Source organism: Centruroides vittatus, unplaced genomic scaffold (genome assembly GCF_030686945.1).
Source record: "Centruroides vittatus isolate TY-2023 unplaced genomic scaffold, ASM3068694v2 contig_1159, whole genome shotgun sequence".
Classification (NCBI taxonomy): domain Eukaryota; kingdom Metazoa; phylum Arthropoda; class Arachnida; order Scorpiones; family Buthidae; genus Centruroides; species Centruroides vittatus.
In genome coordinates this window covers 1,264,742-1,287,705 of record NW_027120745.1, presented here as the reverse complement: position 1 = coordinate 1,287,705, position 22,964 = coordinate 1,264,742, and the positions used below count along the sequence as shown (strand labels likewise).

At 29.0% G+C, this 22,964-nt stretch overlaps 1 protein-coding gene across 4 annotated transcripts in view; it reads left to right on the top strand.

Annotated features, from left to right (window-relative positions):
* Larp4B (La-related protein 4B) overlaps positions 1 to 22,964 on the top strand; it is a 193,235-nt gene that overhangs the window by 98,678 nt on the left and 71,593 nt on the right. For 3 of the 4 annotated variants that reach the window (XM_067276669.1, XM_067276666.1, XM_067276661.1), the window contains one exon: positions 1,424 to 1,577. In XM_067276669.1, coding sequence (XP_067132770.1) covers positions 1,424 to 1,577 — 154 coding nt within the window. Of the gene's footprint in view, positions 1 to 1,423; positions 1,578 to 13,346; positions 13,613 to 22,964 lie in introns of those variants that run through there. The other variant, XM_067276672.1, reaches the window with a different exon arrangement.

The window sequence follows — 22,964 nt, the reverse complement described above, 5'->3', positions numbered from 1 at the left end:
ATTGGGAGTCTACGCTATACTGCAGGAGAATCTCGCAACGGGAGTGAATATGAAGTACAGTACATTGGGGCCACAACAAGAATGCTTGCTAGCTGCCTAGCAGAACACCAAGAAGATGTAGTGAAGGGACGACATACCACAGAACTTGCAAAAAGGATGCTCAAGCAGGGTTACAACCTATTATGGATTCAAGCAACAATGTTCAGATGCTGCAGTTAATCAAAAACTCATCTTTATATGGGAGTCTCTTCTCACAGCAATGTCAGAAGCATGCAACACTCCCACTCTCAACCTGCCCAATGTATGGGTCACACTGGTTAAACAATGATTCTCATCCACCATCAGATTGCTAACATGGGTCTGCATCCATGCATGCACCACTTTGTAGCATGTGTATAACATAACATGCACAACTTGAAACAAAGTTAGTGGCTTGTTCTTAATGGTTTTATCAAAAGTTTTAATTTGGATAATATGCAATCTGTTCAATTTTTTTTAAAATCTTTATTCGCCTGAAAGGACTTGCGATAAAAAGCACTATTAATGCCAAACTCAGTGAACTCTCCGTCCTACTTGTAATTACGATTAAAAATTATGAAATGTTTGATTCAGTGATAAACAATCATTGGAATAAAGTTAAAGTTATTCAAACTGAGAATATTTAAAAGGAATTGATATTACAAAGATATCTTAAAGATTGAAATTCTGCATTTTAAACAATAGATGGTGAATTACCTTATTTGTCTGAATTGTGCTATCTAACTTCATGTGCTTGTGTGCATAATATGTATTCAAAACCCTCCTTGAATTGTTTAATTTTACTTAATGTGTTTGATTTGCAAATGTTTATGCTAGCAAAGACTATCAAAAAGTGAAAAAATGAGTGCTATTACTTTAATTTTTTTTATCTATTAAAGTTCTGATGGTAAAAAGTAAAACATTATATGAAATGCTTTGTTAAAGAAACATTTTTTTCATCAGAAAAACATACAGAAAAAAATAGGAATTATTAGTTTAAAAGATGATTATAAGATATATAGTATTATAGATTTTTACTTGGGTGAAATGTTTACCCTTGGATGAAAATTTTACCCAAGGATTTAAGATTTCCATTGTGTTACATTTTAAATTTATATTCTTCATATAAATGTTAATTTTTGCAGATTAAGTTAAAAAGTTCAAAATTGTTGGTCTTTTATTCACTATTTAAAAAATTTAAGTTTTTGATAAGAAAAATGGAGAAATGTTAGGAGAAATACTTAGAAAAATGATGAATTTTGCCACTCTTTTGAACAAAAATTAATTCTTCCAAAAAATAATTACAAAATCTTTAATATTTGCATTTTTTAGTTAAAAGTAGCATGTATTTAGAATAACAGTACTATATTTCTAATATTTACAATGCTTATAAATGTATTTACAGGTAAAACCAAACCAGGCTTTAAATCCAAATGCTGATGTTTTCTATAGTAAGGATGAAGTTATTTCTGAAGAATTACTCTCAGATATAAATGCTGAAGATCATACTTGCTCGTTAACTGATGAACAATTACCAGATGATGTCTGTACACAAGATGGTAAGTTATTCTTTCTGTTTATATTAAATGTAACAACAATAATATATGAAAAATATTTTGAGTTTTAAGTATAAAAGAATGCATAATATAGTTTAAATCAGCTATTCTCAAGTTTTTTTTTTCAGCCATGGTTTCATTTGGGCTTTTCTCAACTTCCATGACTCCTCCTCCATTTTTTTTACCATATTAAGACTTTGGTAAATATATTGAAACAATGTATGTTTCCTAAAAAATATCTCTTATATCAGTACCTTTCAAATGTAGATGTATTTTTAGATACATCTACATTTAGTACATCAGATACATTAGTAGTTTATGGATGAAGTTGTTGAAATAAAAACTAACAATGAAACCTTACATTTTTATTCACACAAAAAGAATTTAAAAAAAATTAAGAAAATTAAACATTGGGTAAATAAAAAACAAACAAACAAAAAGAGATTAAAATATAAATTTAAAGTTAAAAACAAGAAATTCAAAATAAATGGGATAAGGAGAATAATGGAGTATAAACAATAAATAATAAACTGATCAAACAACAAAGCATGAGCATTATTGATTAACAAGGAGCTTTATAAATAAATTTAAAATTTTCTTGTAAAAATTTAAAACTCCAAGCATAAAAATATACATTTAAAAATACTGTAAAGTGAAGATTAAATACAAACTCTTTCAAAATGCTCTTGACTGCTTTGATGCATATAAAATCATCGTATACTTCAATCACTAGCCAAACTGAAGGGTAGTAAAGTAGAGAAGGGTCTACCTGTTTATATCTTTGTAATAGCTATCTTGCTACATGCATCCTTTTTGGAATTTTTATGGGAATGAAGCCCTTATTTTTAAGTAGTGAATTGGTTTTCAAAGATCATAAAAAAATCCAGCAATGAGTGCATAACTTTCCTGGAAATACAGTTGAAGTTGTGTTTGGTGCCATCTGTTAGGAGATTTTATTAAAAAAAACTTAAAATATTATAACTTATAAAAACTTAATGTAAATTTTTAGGCTGTGTAAGATTATCATTAAATTTTGTCACTGTCACTTTAAAAAAAAATTGAATATTGTCTACATTACTTTTTTCAATTGTCTATCACTCTTGTTTTTATTTATTTCATCCTTGGCCTTCAGGGGAACTCTTGGTTCATGTTGAAAATGGCTGGTTTAAATAATCTTGAAATGTAAAAACTCTTATTATTATTCCAATTATTTTCTTTTTTTATCAAATACAGTAGAGAACCGAAAATCGGAATCAATTGGGAACTGGGGTTGTTCAGATTAGTGATTTGTTCCGATTACCGATTATGTACGAATAAATATATTAACCTGTCCGATGTTCAAATTTTTCTCCGTTGCGTGTCGCTTCGTGTTGAATTTTCGTCGATTTTAAGCCTAACGAAAATTTTTATAATAATAATCGAGGCTATCGTATCGTTAAAAATTATTTCTGCATTTTGTACAAACAAAATAAATATATTGAAGAATATAAAAACATGAAAATTATACTTTAGAAGTAAATCTAGTATCAAAAACGTTTGATTCAGCACGACACAGTCCGACTGAAAATCGTTCCGATTACCGGCGATTTTGATTACCGGGGTTCCAATTAACGAGTCTCTACTGTATTAGTTACTGTTAATGTCAGTATCAGTTTTGGATATAGATATCAATCTTTTAATGAATTGTCTTTTGCAATTAAATTTTAATGTTTGGAAGATCTAAACTAATAAACAAATAAAAAGTAAACTTATAAACAGTCTAGAACAATGTTTGTTAAAATGGTTTCCATGGACCCCTGCAGGTCCTTGGAATCACTGATGGGGTGTGTGGAAAATTAAAATTAATTTGAGGGCGCACAGATGTCGGAGTCTGCGAAAGGTTTAATATAAAGTTAAAATAAGCTGAGAGCTTCATAAATTGCATACATTATGACAATTTAGAATTTATTTTGTTTGTTTATAGAATTTTATACATTTATTTAATTTTTCTTTCGAAAACAGTGATAATTATGGTGTATGGTGATTTGTAAAATAATCATTTTTTTTTTTTTTTTGCCGATCACCATACTTTTCTTCTGATAACGAAAAAAAGCCAGGAAAGTAATAGACACGATTAACTGTAGACATATTTTTAATGTGAGTGTCCTGTGGTGTTTTTTCTTCTTTGAAAAGAGGCATTTTGCAAAAAAAAAGGTTGCTAAATTCATTGTCTTAAGCCAAGTGAATTAGCAAATTAAAAAAAGAAAATTCATGTTATTGTTATAGCATAAATTTTTTTTTAATCAACAGACAAATCAGTTATCCTGATTTGTCTGTTGATAATCTATTTTCAAAGAAATTCATAATCGCCAGTTTGTTACTTTGCAGTTTTTGCCACTTTTTCATAATTTTAGATTTTTAAGATAGAAAATGATGAATATTTAAATTTATATTGTTGATGTTGGAATTAAAGTATTTATACTTATGTTAGTTTTTAATTGAATTTTTCTGATTCAAATTTAAATAGCCCATATAATAATTCTTATATATATAAGTTGTAGAATAATGAAATATGTAATTGAAAGATAATCTTGTGTGGTATTTTATGATATGCAATTAAAATTTTTATATAAGATGTTTCTATTGTGTTTTTAGATTTACTTTAGGTTGATGTATTATTAAGTATAAATATATAAAAAGAATTAACTAACCTAAAGATTTTTAAAATTAAAATTTTTTTACTTCAGTTCAGAATACTTGTAAATAGGTTGAGACTCTGCTTGAGGGGGGGAGAACTTATGACCCATACCTCTATAAATTGTTATTTTTACTAATAAAAAAATAAAATCTTTAAGATTGCTATTTATTAATAAAGAAACATTCTCTGTTTCATTTTGTTCACAAACAAAATGGTAAAAGGGGCCTGGTAAGATGGAAAGATGTCCACTCTACTCCCAAGTCCTGTACAATGCTTTGAAAGACTCTGCTTGTAAAAATATTTTTTATTAATAAGGGAAATCTTATCTATGTTTAAAAATAAATTTCGTATTAAGAAATATCAGAATTATTTACTTAAATAATAATTGCTCTTGTCATATAGTTGTTTTGTCAACATATAATCTTTCTATTAACCTCACCTTTTCCCATGTTTATATGGGGTCGGCGTTTCCTTCTCTAATACGTTTCTTCCATTTCTCCCTATCAAGGGCTTCTTCTCTCTTAAGTCCCCTTTTGTTCAACTCTTCTTCCACCTTATCTTTCCAATGCATCTTTGGTCGTCGTCTTTTCTTCTTTCCTTTTACTACCAGTTTTCCGATTTTTTTTCCAACATAATTGTCGCTTCTTCACACTACGTGACCAAACCACCTCAACCTACATTTTTGCATCTTTTTGCTCAAGGGTCTCACTTTAACAGAATCTCTAATAAAATCATTCCTTATTCTATCCTTCCTTGACACTCCACACATCCATCTCAACATTCTCATTTCTGCCACCTTCATCTTTCAGGGGTCTCTTGTTATTGCTCATGTCACCGTTCCATATAACATTGCAGGTCTAACAACTGATTTATACAATTTTCTTTCAGATTGCAGCTAACTTTCTTGTCTAATATAGTTTTAGTGTTATACTCATGCCAAGTAATAGTAGTATTAAAAATAAATTTTTCACTGTGTACGGCATTATTAATAGTTTTCTTTTTACTACAACTTCTTGTCACATAACACACAGCTTATCTTTCTCCAGTTCATCCATCCACATTGAATTCTATGCTGCACCTCTGATTTCAATCTTCCTCCTCATTTTGACAAATGTCCCAAGATATTTAAAACTCGGAACCAAAGGGAGTGGCACATTTTGGATTTTAATATTACACTCATCTCTACCATTTAGAGTCATATAAGCTGTTTTAGTTCTGCTAATCTTCATGCCCCTTTCTTCCAAAACTTTCCTCCAATCTTCCAGTTTCTTCTCAGCATTGGTTTGGGAAAGTTCACACAGCACAATATCATCCGCAAACAGCATACTTCACGGAGCTTCAAACTTCCATTATCAGGTCAAACAAATAAAGGCTAAGGGCCAATTCCTGATGTAAACCAATGTTAATGAAGAACCCTTCTGTAGTGCCCACACTACTCTTAACTTTGGTCTCTGCTCCCTCATACATTTTCTTGACAAGCCTAACATATTTTTCTGGAACATTCTTTTCCCTCAAACATCTCCATACCTCTTGCTTTGGTACCAGGGCTGTGGAGTTGGTCGATTTTCACATGACTTCGACTTTTTCTTACCATCTGACTCTGACTCTGACCAGGGGCAGATTTGTTAACAAAGTAGGCCTGAAAATTCTGACGTTATCACATGACCTCAGAATAAAAGCTTCAATAAATAGAGTTCTAATAAAAATAGAATGTAGAAACTTTATTCCAAAGCTAGAAAAATTAGTAATGACATAGTCAATATATAAATATGTATTTGATAATTTATTCTTTTTCGACTGTTATATATAACAGAGGGAAAGTGTAGCAATCAGTCAAAGAATGACCCCATCCCAAAATTTTTACATTTTTTGACTCAGGACACCTTGAAATGTCAACATTTACAAAAAAATTTGGGTTTTTTTTTCTGTATATATGGCTGTTAGACTGTGTGGGGCACAATTTAGTTTAGCTTGTTTGAAGATTGATAACTTCTGTGGTGATTTTTTTTCGTTCAATGGTTCTTTCAAATATTAATATTAAACTTCTGTGGTGTTTGAATCTGAGTTGGATGGCTTAACACAGGAGTTATTAAGCTTTAAAGTGGTTGAACTAAATCATGCTCCACACACAATTTAACATCATGCATACAGAGAAAACCTCGAATGTTTTTGCACTTCTCTACATTTTGAGGCTTCCCGAGTCCAAAAAATAAAAATCTGCAGTCATCTGACTGATCGTCATTCTTTTTCTTTGTTATAAGCCTATACTGTGTGACAACTGTGGAAGTAATAATGACGACGATTCTGATTACTTTTTTAAAAAATACAAAATAAAACAATTTTATTAAATATTAAAATTTGACGCATCTACTTAATATAAAATTCATATTGACTTCTTTTATGATATCAATGGTATTTGGTAAGCATGTGCAAATAAAAACAGTAAATACATTCTTTAATAAAAACTAATTTCATACATAATATATGCATATATTAGATAATATATAAGTATACAGATATATTAAACTAAGTCAAGAATAACAAATATAACATTTAGACTGGTAAAGAAAAAGGCTGCTTATTTGCTATGTTAATTAATTTATTATTTTCCATCTCTATTGTAAACTGAATTACTTCTTAAAAAAAGAATTGCTTCTATTAAGTCAGCATTCATGGATGCTCTTAAATCAGATTTGATAATTTTAAGAGCGGAAAATAAATGCTCTACTGAAACTTGGGTTGGTGGCAATGCCGTGACGGTTAATGCTGTATCTTGGATAATGTCTGGATAATGCAGTGTCACCGTTATAACCTCCAAATTTGAAGAATGGTCAATGCTATTTACTTTTTTCACTGCATTGTAAAAATCATCTCTAAATTTTGTGACATTTCCTTTTCTATCTGTGCTCATATTAGAAGTCAACCAAGGACGTTTTATTTTGTCTTGCTCATCAAGATATTTTTCAAATTCTTCTTCAGAATCACAGGTGGTCTTCAATGAAGATTGTAATTCATGTGTCAATATTTGAGTAGTGTCATCAGCTGTCGCGTGTTCTTCGATTTTCAGACCTTTTGTTTGTATGGCTAATTCAAACAGAGCATTCTTAGCTCTGTTTTCCTGTTCCTGTGTTAGTAAGCTTTGAATTCTGGGATCAACATAGATGCCAGCTAACAGAATGTCATTGTCTAGTAGGTGATTTTTCTCTGAACACCATTGCATTTTTGATTCCATTGACTATGTTACTGTCACTTTTAGAGTAGCAGAAAATAAGACTCTTCCACTCCTTATAAAACAAATCAGGAATCATGTCTACTGCTTGAAACTTTTTGTCATGATATATGAATGAAAAAGAAAATTTTTAAGTTCTTATACTTCCTTTCATTCAGCTTCGGTTATTGTCACATTTATATAATATACATGTTGAAATTATACATGTCGTGTCGAAAATTCCCCCCACTGGGGGGAATTTCGACACATATATTATATAAAAACTTACTGTGAAGGCTTACTGTGAAGAACTCTGCTTCTATTTATACTATTTTACATGCGGTTTTTTGCGTTTTTAATAGGTTACGTCAACAGAATATATACTAAAAAGGAATTTTTCGATATGCCCCAGCGGGGAAAGGGACAGGATTAAGGCTTACTGTGAAGAACTCGGCTTTTATTATACTATTTTAGATGTGTTTTTGATTGCGTTTTAATAGGCTATGTCAGGAGAATGTACACTAAGAAGGGATTTTTTGAAATTCTCCCACGGGGGAAGTGTTATACATTTATAAGACTTATATTATTTTCCAGAAAGGGAAAAGACTAGACAAATGAAATAAACTACGATGTGTTGCTCTGTAAACAAAGGTTATATTTTTTTAGTTTTAAATTTACATTAGCAAAGTAGCCCTTTTAATATGTAATGGGCATGCTCACCTGTAAACAAAGAAATGACATTTAAAGTTTTTTTTCTAAATTGATTCCTTTGTCTTCACACTTCACAATTCACAATGATATATCGAATGACGCCATATTTCTCTTCCACACGTGCCATGTCGATGACAGCACGACGTGCGGCAAAACCCAAATTGAAAGAGATGTTTCTCTCTTTACACATTTATAATAGATACATTTTGAGCCACAACAACGCATGGCCGGGTCGGCTAGTATTTTATAAAATGTGGTAGCAAAAGAGTTCGTTTCCTTATAATTGACCACCATACCTCTTATAATGGCCCTGAATATTTTTACTCATTCTGAATGTTTCAGGTTGCCCTGGTCCTCATAATCGTGTAATAAACTGGCATTATTAAATTTAACTTCAACATCATTGTCATTGGCAAATATAGCTAGTGCAGTTGTGGAGAGACCCTTCTGAATTGTATATTGATGCTCCTTGATTCTTCATTTTTAGGCATCAGGCAATGGCTCCAATATATTTGCACAGACGGTTCACCTGTGATTGTATAGAGGGATAGTATAGGCCCCAGTTTGCAGCTCCTCTCCAATGGGCCCTTATCATTTCTGATGCTTGAAGATACTATAGGAGATCGCCTGTAAGCAATCCTATTATTTGTGTAGCAGGATATTTCCCTGTAGATGTTAGCTAGCACCTTATTATATGTAATGACTGCAAAGGAACTGTCTTTTGATTTAAGTGCTCTGTGAGATGTTCTTTCTGTGAAATATATGCAGAAAAAATAAATGTGTGAACTATTTCTTTTATTTTTGCTGGTTCATTGGTATTTATGTCTAGTTGAGGTTATTTATATTAATTTATACCAGCAGTTTTGTAGAAATAGTATAGCTAAATTTTTGAGGAATTTAAAAATTATAACAATAGAAATGAAATTAATATCTTAATAAAAAAGAAATGACTATTGATGTTGATTATTTTTATATTACATTAATTCCTTTATTTATATGAGTAATTGGTTCTAAGAAAACAGGGTATAAAAGAAGTGTGTAAATGAAGCCAGGAAAACTGTTTAAAATGGGATTTGTTCCATATTCTCAAATACAGTATTTTACTCTCTTTTTTTAAATATACATCTGTATAAGAGGTTATTGATAACTAAAAAAAATATTTTGATATAATTATCACTTATTTCCATAAAGTTTATTATTTAAAATTTAAAAATTTTTCAGCTGCATTAATTAAGGGGAATTTGCATAAATGGAGGGATTACTATACTTGCATTAACTTTTGCTATGTGAACAATGATTGAAATCGTGATCTTGAATATTTGCATAGTAAAATTTTGAGAAAAGTAAAAATAAAATGAAACTAAATGAAAACAATGGCATTTTTGTAGCCAGTGGAGTTATTTCATTTATTTTTAGTTTTATTTTATTTTTATCCTTAATTGTATTCTATTTTTATTTTTTATACTTACATTTTATTTTGTTATATTTTTTTTTATATTGGAAAATCAAAAATCTGTTAGAATTTAAAAGATGTAATTTATGTCAAAGAATATTTTATTCCAAAAATAGAATCTCTATTTAAATTTTGTTTTCTAACCTGATAAAGACTTATCAATCAGGCTGAAACTGTTGATCTTGATTAAATTTGGTTACTAAAAAAATGTGTAAGGTATATTTAGTGTCTTCATATACTTTTAGCAAATGGCAGCATTACATATATGTAGTGACAAATTATTTCAATTATTGTTGTTGAATTACTATTTTCTCAGAAATATGAATGAAACCATTCGAATTAAGAATAGAGTTGTTGTAAAAATTTAGACTTAATTATAGTATTTTAAATTGCTATGCAAATCATTTGGCATATGAGCTATTGTATACATTGATCTAATTATATTGAATAAAGAAAATTTATTAATTTGTCATTTCAACATTTATGGAATTATTTTTTAATGTGTTTAATTGAATTATTATTACAAATATGCTATTAACCAAATTAGCGAGGAAAATTAGTTTTTTTTTAAAATTTTTAATGTTATCAATCCATATTTTTCAACTATACTGACTGATTCTACAACATATCTGGTCCATTCAAAATAAGTGAAAATGGGATGTAGATTATAGCTCAAAGCAGTAGTTGTGGCATGTCATAAAAAATATAAACAGCAGTAGACATAAATTTTAGTATAAACTGAAATACAAATTCTTAACTAGATATTAAATATACTGTAAATCAGTATTAAGAACTGAATATAAAATGTTTTTATTAAAAATTAGAATAGTTGAAAATTCCTGAAAAAGTATGTAAGCTTATGCAAACTGTAAAAAGGTTTTTTAAGAAATTTAATTACAGTAAACCCTTAATTTAACATACTAACTGGGAAAATGGATGTCTGCTTTGCCAAAAGGCTATTAAATTGAATGTTTATAAAAACATATATTAAGGATTAATAATCTTGCACATTTTAAGTTCATCATTAATATATGTTTTTAAAAACATTCAATTTACTAGCCTTTTGGCAAAGCAGATATCCATTTTCCCAGTTAGTATGTTAAATTGAGGGTTTACTGTAATTAAAAAATGAAAATTAATGTTATAAAGCTTCTCAGAAAATACTTTTCATGAAAGTAAGAAATAATATAGATTTTGTCATTAGATTATAAAATAATTAGTATGATTATCAAAGAAACAAATTTGAGATTTTAATAACAGATTCTCACCAAATGCTGGTTGATGCCATTATAGGTTTTGTCCGCGTGCCTAATGGACATAATTGTGGTTGATCATACAATCTGTAATATGCTGGTTCCTTGTGTTAATCAATCAATCAGTTAATAATTTCTGTTGTAAAAAGTGATTTTACTTTCAATAAAACTTGTCATTTTGTATTTCATACACAAATTATTATGATTCATTATAATTTGATTTTATAAATATAGTGGCAGTAATATCTGCAAGCTGGATGTCATATATAATTATGTTTTAAAACTGGACTGTGAATGCATAGCTTATCTGCTGCTAATTGCTCATGATATGTAATACGTTCATGATATGTTTTATCTGTGAAATAATACCTGGGTGATATTGTAATGATTTTATGTTGTCAGTTGTATAGTAAAGAAGGCTGCAGTAATTGAAGTTAACAGTAAGAATTGTGAATTTACATTTATAAAAGAAAGTAACTTTTTAATATTGGTTTCTTCAATAGAACTGCTGAAAACTACAAATCAGCATATATGATAAATGAAATTGATGAGTTAAAAAAAGATTTGAATAATTATTGTAAGGAATTATTGAATAAAGCTTACATATACTGTATATTGTAGAAGACATATGTAACTAAATACCCAAAAGTCGGAATTGATTTTACCAAGCATAATCAAAGTTTTAAAAGTTTTGTACATTGAAAAGCACAGTTAGAAACTTGTCTCAAAATACCAAGATGGTTATTGTTGCTTGGCTTGAAATTACTTATAATTATATTTCAATATGATTCAAGTTGTTTTATTGAATATACAAAAAAATCATATAGATTACAATATTAATAGATAGGCTTTTGGTTGGATGGAATATTGTGTGACATTCACTCTGATACTTATTTTTATGAGCATGAAACAGTCTTTTGTTTTCTGTTATTTTTATATACTATCCAAAACAAGCAAAATGAACCTGCTTGTTGTGAAGTTGCTGCTTCATGGAAAAAATTCAATCTTTGTGTTTGTTCCTTGCTTTGGATGGTACAAAGAAACAAAAAAAAAAAAATAAAATGTATCAATTCAACATCATTCATCTTTTATTTTATTATCATACTATTCCTACAAGGAATGGTTTTCAAGAATTTTGTTATATGTTCAGTATTAATTTTTAGTGTACAAAAATATATTTATTAAATTTTGACTTAATTTTTTAAATCACGAAAGTGTTTTGCACGTATACAATATAATAAAACAGTAAAAAAAAATAATAAAACAGCCATAATTATGATTCATATCAGTGTTTTATTAATCACAAACATTATGAATTTGTTTTATATAATAGCAAAACCTTGCGACCCTATTTTCACTCTACATTCGGTTTTGCACTGCTTAGTACGTTATGATTAACTTAATTGTCAATAATGTTTATTGAGACTTCTTAAATTATTAATGAAGTTACTTTAGACAATTGAGCCTAAACCTTGTTAAAAAATTTAGTTATAAACCATTTATCTGTTCAAAATGAAGACAGAATTAATAATGAATAAAATGTAATTTAGACCCGAATGCTGTATTTTTATTTTCAGATATGGATGTTTTATGTATTATTTTAGGAGATAATGGCATCAGCAATTATGGAAACTATCAAAAAAGATGATGATGAAAATTAATATATGAATTTTAATTACAGGATATTGTGTTTACGTTAACTTTCAACAATTAGTTGATAATGTTAGCGTTACACATATAAAATTAATTTCGATTAGATAATTACGTTTATGCGGCGTGTTATAATTAACATTAGGGATTCTCCCATAACAATATACGAGCCTAACAATACTTTCCCCGTCTGTATATCGATTTCATTGTTGAGCGACAACTCGTAGGAAAAATATGATATTAGAGTAAAGAAAAAGATCTAGCTGTTACAGTTCAATAATAATTATTGTATTCTAATGGAGAGAGGTTAAATGTAGATTATTTTGATATTTTTACGAAATAAACTTGTTTATCATTGAATTGTTCGGAGAAATTTTTTGGTTTTACTGGAAATTAAATTAGCTTGTTCTATAGTTGACGTAAAGAAAGCATATTTAAAACAAAAACTATGTAAATAAATAAATATTTTGATTTTGTATTCATAAACGAATTATTATTTTATCTATAAATTTGTTTATTACAAACAGGAGCATATTTTTTTTTTAACACTTGAAATAAGTTGTTAGCATATTTAAACAGATTAAAACGATTGAAGTATTTATACAAATTATAAGAGAATTTTAGATATTGGTATATTTAGATGTTTTTTTGTATAATTTGTTACAAGAAATGTTCTTCAGGCATTATTATTTTGAAATAGGATAAGTTTGTGTTTTATATTAGTTAATAGTTTACTTTTTATTACTGTAATAAAATGTAAATTTTATAATTTACAATGGTCACGAACATAATTTGGTTTTTATCTCTGGACAATGAAATTATTCTAAAAACATTTAGTTGTATGTGAAAATTTCAATATCCTTAGGTGGCGCTGATGTAATGGTCTTCCCACCATTCGTCACCGGTTGCACGCCGCACTTGCGGCCATCTTAAATTCTCTGCACACGTTTTGGTGGCAGGAACGAAGTGCGGAATAGTGGGTTCTAGGTAAAAGTACTTAGAATAAGAACTCCAATTCCCTCTTGTTCGTTACAGGACGTCAAGTTCCTTATTCAGCTTTAAAATGAGAAGCTGTGTGCTGTGTGCGTAAGTAGAGATATTGTTTCCGTAACTTTATGGTATGATTTATTTTCGTAATCACTGATATGAGTTTAATAACATCTACATTTAATTTATTTAATAGTTTTCGTTTTAAAGTGACAAAGTTTTAGTTTCTACTTTGACCTTGATTTCACGTAGAAATAACCGAGCGAACGGTAAAATAAGGAAATGGCAATAATATGTTTGCTTCTTATTTTACGAAATTGGTGTGTAAATGTCCTGTAATTGTAATTAAGAAAATTGAAATTGCGTAAAAATATCGGAAATAAAATTTATTTAGTGCAGGATTTTGTTCCTTAGCTGTTTAGATACACGTGTGTTGTGTTAGTCACTCCCTCCTATGTAGATTGAATTTGATTTATCATCTTGCTTGTATTAGATAACTTAGAATGCAGTATTTGCCATTACGTTAATAAATTCTTTTCGTTTGAAGTACATTTAATTTTTGGTCGGCCAAACAAAATTTGGTATTTATACTTTACTTTTGAATAGTAAAACGTAGGATATTTTTTAGTAGAAAAATTGAACGTATATTTAATCTATTCCAAAATGTTCTAATTTAAAACAAACGAGACATATGTGGAATAGTTTATATTATTAAGGAAATTTATGTTTGTTCGTATTTTCATGAAAATTTTTAACTGTTGTAGTCATACAATAGACTTAATGAGTTGTATTGTAGATATATATAAATTTTGATCAGACTAATTATTTATATGTTAAAATATATGGATTACTGTAGTATCAACCCAAATTTATTTCTCCATTCTTAACATATCAAGTTTTCTGCTTCAAAAGAGCAGTGAACTGTATATAGCACTGAATCATGTAGTAGTTTACATATAAACTAGATAATTTAGTATTTATTTCAAGTATTATAGTATTTACTACTATATAAAGTTAGAAATTTAGTTAGTTCTAATGATTTGTATAGAAGGGTTAGAAGAAAAAGAATAAGCATCTTGAAAGTTTTTATTAAAACATGATAGTCATTAAATTGCATCACAAACATTGGTTAATTGACATTTTAGAAGTAAACTTTAATCTGTGAATATTTACTCAAACTTATGACAAAAAAGTATATAAGTATATATACTATGTTTTTGTTATTTTATGGGGGTAGTATAGATTGTTCCCTATGGAATTCTGGGACTTTGAGTATATATTTGATCTTAGGACTGACACAAGTTCAACAATACCCTACTTTTGGACCAGAGACGAAAAATAAGAAAGTTATCATATTTACAATTTCTTGCCTTTCCCAATGCATTCTAAGCCATTTTAGACCGAGACTCCACTAGTGAAAAAACCCTTGCCATAAATACTTTTAATCACGTGACCTGTTTGTGCTTGGATTACACTGGAGGACCAGCTTTACTAGCAAAGGTTTTACTTTGATGGTACTATCGAAGTTACAGTTGTATGTGATATATTGATATAAAGACAATGATTATATTCTAAGAGTTTTTTCTGTACTATAATTACAAATGTAGTAAAAATAATATTTTTACTTTCACATATTAACTTTTATTATATTATTAAGGTAATATACAGCACTTATAATAAGAAAGCTAAGCTTATATATTCTTCTAAATTGAAGGATTTTCCTTTGGCCATCCATATCGCTTGTTTTTAGGCATCCATTATTACAATTGGGATACCTCCTTGTTGTAGATACATGAATACTTTTAGATGTTTTCGATAAATCTTTCCAGATCTATTCTAGGTTTTTTCCAAGTAGCCACGAGAGAACATACACAAAAGCTCGTTTTCCGCCATTTTTCGTACCATGTCGCAATGACCATTTTACGGACGTATTCACGTTGAAAGTTGAACACTGCTCAACTCGCTTTATGCTGGTTTTATTGACCTGCTTCGGCATAAAATATCATGCTCACGTGATTAAAAGTTTTTACAGTGAGGGTTTTTACACTAGTGGGGTCTTGGCCTTAGAGTTTTTCACTAGGTGATATTCGACTGTTCATGCTCCTGACAGACTCCCCCCAGAGGGGAGCTGCCGGCAGGCCGTCTACTGTTTAACATCACTCGTTATTGATTCATGATAGTTCTTGAACAAAAGAAAAAAAAGGGAAAAATATACTGAACTACAAGCAGTGCCACCTAGTGGAAAACTCTAAAATGGCATAGAATGCATTGTGAAAGGCAAGAAATTATAAATATAACTTTCTTATTTTTGGTCTCTGGTTCAAAAGTAGGGTATTGTTGAACTTGTCTCGGTCCCTTGAGTTCAAATATATACTCCGAAAATTCCATAGGGAGCAATCTATAGTATCTCCTATTTTGTATAAACTTTAACTAGCATCTGTCTTTTTTATTTATAATTCATATTCATCTATCTACTACCTTTTTATACAAATTTGTTTAAAATAGATAGTAATTGGTATTAACAATTAATGTCTTTATTTTAAATTTAAAATAATTTGTAATTTTAATTTTGATTTGGTCATATTCATGGATTGCTTACTTATGATTAATGTGTCTCATTTGTTATTTTATGTTGTACTTATTTTGACATAATTATAATGAATATATAGTGTTCACAGGATCTTTACTGATACAAAATAACTTTGTTGAAGTAATCAACACTGTTTATTAAGTGTTAAACATTTTGAGATTTTAATATTCCAATTCCTAAATAAACTAAAATTATACATAGTTTAACAGAGTTAGTTAAAATCATTTGACTTATTTTATGACAGGTTTGGTTTTGTAGAATGCAGTTCAATGCTTTTCAAATCTGATATGGCAAATTAGTATTTTCTCTATACAAAAAAAAAACTCATATTTGAACTGGATTATTTATATTAGCATATGATCTGTATGAATAATATAATAGTAAGATAAAATGGGAAGCTTTTGTAAATAATAGAGAATATTATAAGGGGAGTAATATCAATAATACAGAGTTTGGCATAACGGTTTCTTGATCTTTGATATGCCTTTCTAGAACTTGCCACAGACTGTCATCAATCTATATACTATTGCTTTGAGAAGCACTGATAAAATTGATGCTTCTAAAGTTAGAAAATAATTTTTTTTGTTTATAAATTCTACAAAATACAAATTTTAGTTTGTTCTATGAATCTTTTGCTGGATATCTAAGGTTTGAACTTTTTTTGGTTACATTGTAAAGAAATTTCAGATGGTAAGAGTGATTTTTGTTAAAAAGCTGCTGAACTTAATTAAATGCAAAAACAATTTTTGAATAAAAAAGCTAAAGAAATGGCATGATTTTCTAATATATTGGGGTGGTGAAGTGTTTTATGAGAACCATGTAGAATACTTTCCATACAGATTTGAATGGTCAAGAGCCACAAAAATTATTTCTTTAAAATTGTATTTAAAGGTTTTACAAAATACCTCATAAGTCATACTCACCATTACCAAAATATCTTTAATGTTTGCTTCATTCATCTTTAAATGTTTGAGAACAAACTGGTATTTTAAATTTGTATTTATAAAATTTTAATGTTGCAAAATTTCAGTTTATCAAAGTCCTGTTCACCAGTGTAAAACACCAGTGTTAACCTTTTCTTGAGTAAGGCTTTGGTTGAGTTTTCATTTTTCTAGTTAAGTATAAAATGTGGCAAAATACTGAGAAGCTCAGTAAGGTGGCTGTTAGTAAGAATAGCACAGCTTTGATTTGGCAAATTTTGCAATTGAGAAGAGAGATTCAGAACTAAGTTGTTCTGAAAACAAGCCAGAAGTCAAATTTTTAAAGATCAGGATACTTTACTTCTGGGATTTGGTTTTCCAAAAGTCAGAGAACTTTTTTAAGTAGTTTCAAAGTCAAATCTCAGCTATAAGATTTAGCTCTGTTTCTATTAAAGTAACATCCAAGGTAAAATGTTTTACAAGACATCAATTGCAAATGGATTCAGAAATAATTCAAATCATAGTTTCAGCTATTTTAGGTCCTCATACATGTTCTCAAATTTTTAATAATTTATTTCCTTTGTATTGTTTCAATTTACTGCCTTGAATTCTAATGTTTGGGAAAGTAGTCAAACTTTTTTGTAGCCAGAGCTCTTTGAAAAAGCTTTACTTTATTTTGTAATCTCAAAACTGATTGGAAAAGTTGTAATAATAGCTGTGTATTGTCCTTCAAGTGTCAGATTCAAATATTGGAGGTGTTGCATTACATCTGTAAAAAAAAACATTAGATCTTGTACCACTCATGATCTAGTTGTGGGTAGTTCCTTTCTTTCTTTCACGAAAGCAATAACTAGTTTAAAAAGGACAATGAACTTATTCAAATAATGGTAATTGATAGCCATCTTACAGTGCAGTAGAATGAAAGATTGTTTGCATTTTCTTCAAGCTTTAGTTCATCAATGAAATTTTTAAACTGATGTATTTTGGCATTTGTCCAAATGAAATTCACATTTTCTAAAGTTCAGTTTGACATTGTTGAACCTGAAGTGTTTGTTTATTAAATGCTCAAGATGGATGAGAGTGATCAAAGACATTCAGGATAGTTGGGATCTTGTGTTACTTGCCCAACTAGTTCAGTATTTTGACTACCTTAGCTAGTACTCTGTTATAATTCTGGCAAGTTTATGCAGTGGTAGTCTGTCATAAAGAAAGTCCACTCAACAGTGTTTTTTTAATATAAATATCATATATAGTTTTAAATTTATCAGATCCAAGAATTCTTTTGCCTTTTCATCGTTTGTAACATAGTGAACAAATATCGACAGCTGAAGGATATTTTGAACGTCAGTAGATTTATCCAGTACTAAGCTGAAACTAATGCAGTTTTTCAGATCACTCTATAGTGAACATACAATTACAAAACTAACTTCAGAAATCTCTCTCAGAATGTAGTGGGAGATGGGTCTACTTAAGTTTTGAGTTCTCTGGTTCAAGAATTGCAATGACATCACTAATATCCTTCTCTACAAATTTCCCAATTGTAAGGAAGTTTACTTCTAGCAGTATTTCAAGCTATAACTAAACCAATGCCAGTAACTAAATTACTTTGCTTACTGAGAGAGAAAATGTCGATTTTGTTGAGTCACTAAATTAGATTTTAATTATTTTTTTTCTAATTCTGATTTAAAAGGAAAATTGGATCCAAATTTTTTTAAAGTTATATTCATGGTAACAATTTCAATTACTGCCTTTAAAGTGGTAGATTGACAGATAAGCTTTATTATCCTTAACAGTGGAAATAAATTCACCCTCCTAGTGCTCATTGAAAACTGTTTTCTTGATTGTATTTACATTTTACACTTTTTCTCCTTCATTTTAAAGAGAACTTTTTATAAATTTAACTAAAACTAACTTTTACTATAAAACAAAGTACTTCAGCACATTCCTGGGACATGTATGAGTACAAGATTAAATATATTGCGAGTCCATTAGAAATCTGGGTGCATATACATACACTTGATATACTGCTGCACTCTGGTGGAAATGATTTAAAGTTTATATTAATCTTTGAAAAATTCATTTGTATAGGAAAAGTAAACTATATTATGTGTTGTGAGTATAATAATCAAATTATTTTACAAAGTTATTACTATTAAATTTTAAGTAAAATTTAACATTGCCTCAAGAACTGCAATTTGGTCACTGTTGAAATATATACTTTTTGAAATTTTCTTTCATTCTTTTTATTTCTGTATGTGCGACGTTGTGATTAATCATTCTCTCCTTGAATAAACTTTGTAAATCAATGGCTCTCCTTGAATGCTTATAATAAATAATAATGACTCTTTAATAAGTTAGTTTATTAGAACAAACTAGCTTCAATAAATCAGATAGCAGTTTTAATGTTTTTGAAATGTTTTCAGAAGGTTGACATTCTAATGTAACAGAAAAATGGGAGCAATATAAATTTTTCATTTAAATTGAATAAAAGTAGTAATTAAAAGTTTTTAAATTAATATTCTCACATTTATGATAATGAAAATAATAAAATTGTAATTGTTTAATAAAGCAAATAACATGTAAGATGTGTAGATTAAATTCCAAAAATAACAGTAATAATCATTGAATATAAAAATATGGATAAAAAAAAAATATAAGAGCACCCATGAGTTAATCACACAACAAATTTGACTGTTGCACACTGTTGACACAAGAGAATATGGTGTATGCAGTGTTGTTTTCAGTAACTGTGGGAACAAAGGTTTGAGTCCAAACTGCTTCAGTTTAGACTCAAACCTTCCAGTCCAAGAGTTTCCTTTCAGAGATTAAATATGCCCAAAAATCCTTTTTTTTTTGGGGAAAAAAAGGAACTTTGAAGTTTTGGAGCATATTTTTAAAAAAGAACAAAATAAATGTAAATTTGAATAAAACAAATTTAGAAAAATAACAGAAGTGGATAATAAAATAGATTATAACAAGTTTGTTTTGCTATCCCATTTATTTACGCACTATACCTAAAGAAAAATTTGCTGCCAACAATTTGTCTGTTTTTGTTATACTATCTATTTAAGTACTATACAGTAAAATATTGGAGACTGTGCATAGTGTGCTTACAAACTAGAGGTAATGGATAACAAAGTAGGTTTTACAGTCTGCTTTATTAATCTGTGTTTGGATACATTTTTTGAGCAAATCACAAACTGTTTAGCTATTTAACAACCATCTTCATTTTGAATACATATAATATAATAATCTGACAACTAATATATTAATGCCTTGCAGGTTAGCGAAAATTCTACTTTTCATAACTAAATAACAATAACTATAATGTTAACAAAGTAAACTTTATCCAAAGTAAGTGGACTTCTTTTCAACAAATTTCCTGTCTTAAAAAAAATTTGCATTTTCTGAACTGAGTTACAGTAAAACAGATCTCTGCACACAAAGCTAGAACTAATTTAAAATCTTAGGCACAAAAAACCTTACACACGCTGTTTCTAGCAATCAAATTAATAAGCACAAACGTTTTCGGCCGTTTTGAAAGGCCTTCTTCAAAACGAGCCGAAAACGTTTGTGCTTATTAATTTGATTGCTAGAAACAGCGTGTGTAAGGTTTTTTGTGCCTACAAAATGTATTTTGTGCCTTTTATGCCTACGAAAGTAAAACAGATGTTTCCAAAATAGTTGGATAAAAGAAAAAAGAATATGTAATATACTTACTGTTCTAATGCATTTGGTTTTTCTATTTTGGTTATCTCACTTCTTCCATATTGCACTTGTTGAAGGAAAAATAATTTGCATAATATTTCAAGTTAATATAACATGATGTTTATTAGTCAAACAACTATGTTTTTTTCAAAAACAAAGAAGTTTGACTAATTATAACAGATGTCTTGTAAAATATTCTATTGAATGTTTGCATTGAAGAAAATTTCAGCTATGCTGACACCGTTTTAAAAATGTTCTATTTGAACATTACATATCTGAATGTTAGAGTTATGGCCTGAGGAAGGCCTACCTAATTAGGTCAAAAACATTTGTGAAGGTTTGAGTAGAGTATTTTACTGGATCGAATGTTTAGTTGATTCTTTAATCAGCAATCCAGTTTGTTTACTTTTGTAAATATTTTTGTGGTAGTGTTGCCCAAAAAAATAAGAAGCTAGCTTTAACACTTGCTAAAACAAAGACCAAATTTAAGTCTGTTTCCAATGTCAATTTATTGAATACAGCTATCAAAAGGACATGGAGAAATGTTTCATAGGGTAAGAGGTGTCTGTTTCCAAAAAAAAACATAAGAAATATTAGGAGATTCAGGTAATCACTGCTATGAAGACTTACTTTTACAGAGAATTACTTATTTGACAGTGATCTGGGTATTTTAGAGAAAGTTAATTCTGGCATTATCTCTATGGAGAAACAACTTTAATCCAGACTGAATAGAAAACATGTTAAAAAGTTGAGATATTTTCAAGTTTTTGGATCAACATTAAAGCTAGGAAGAAGTAGAGGAGAAGCAATAACCTGATCACAATAAAGATGGACAAAACGAAATACAGTAGAGCATCATTTATCCGAATCAATTGGGGACTAGGGTTGTTCAGATAACTGATTATGTATGAAAAAATTATAATCTAAAAATTATTAATATTCCATGTAATTATTATTTTAGTATATCCCAATAATAGTATATTAGTATATCTCACGTTGAAATTTTTTTCTGTTGCGTGTTGCTTCGCATTGAATTTTTGTTGATATTAAGCCTAACAAAAATTTCTAATAATCATGGCTATTGTATCGTTAAAAATTATTTCTTTATTCTGTACAAATAAAATAAATATATTGAAAAATTATAAAAACAAAAAAATATATACTTTAGAAGTTAATCTAGTATCAAAAACGTTCGATTCGGCACGACACAGTCAGACTGGAACGCTTTCAGTTAACCGACGTTTTGGTTGATTGGCTTTTGGATAAACGACACTCTACTGTATATGGTATTTGTGAAGAAATTACATACTATGGTGAATTTGCCAAATACATTACTAAAAGTCAGATTTTAAAGTGCGGCACCTCACTTCTGATAGTTTTGGGAGAGATCAGAAATACTTCGTTCATATTTATTTCATGTTTATGTAACAAATAAGTTACATTTATTTGTCCCTTTTTGAGGCTTTCTCATTTTTCCCCACGTGATTTAGCACTATTTTCTCCTTTTTCCTAGATTTTTTTCTCCCTATTCATTATCATTATATTTTTACAGAAAAACAGTATAATGTGTTCACTGGAAATGAATGATGCACAAACCTTAAATTTTGAGTAAAAACAAAATATGCACCACTTGCTTCAGTGGATGCAGAAAGATCATTTTCAATTTACAAAAACTTCCTTTAACCTAATAGAGTATTACCAGGTATATTTAGCAACATTGAACACATGCTTGTGGTGCACTATAACAATTTTGTATTTGTGAATCTGTATACCTTAATAAATTATTATGGAATTTTCTGCTACCGGTACTACTAAATTTTTATTAACTATAACATACTTTCTTTTTAAAAAATGTGCATTTGTTTGCATCATTCTATCCTTTTACAGATTTTTTTTTGTTTTTAGTTTTCTTGCATCTTAAAAATCTGGCCTATGCATTACTAATACATAATGTTCAAGGATGTATGACAAGTTTGTGGATCTTACAATAGTGCTCAATATTGTGTCAAATCAAGATGAAATCATAACTAACAAAAAAGTGTGTTGCATTTATTTATGCACTTTAATGTATGTATCTTTATTGTGGATTTCGTGATTGTGACATATTTAGTATGGCTGTTTTTGTGATGTGATGTAGGGTAGATGTACCAGTTTTGGCCAGTGTAGTACCAGTTCTGGCCAGAAAACAAATTTAACTTAAAAATATAATCACAAATGAAACAAACTTTTATTG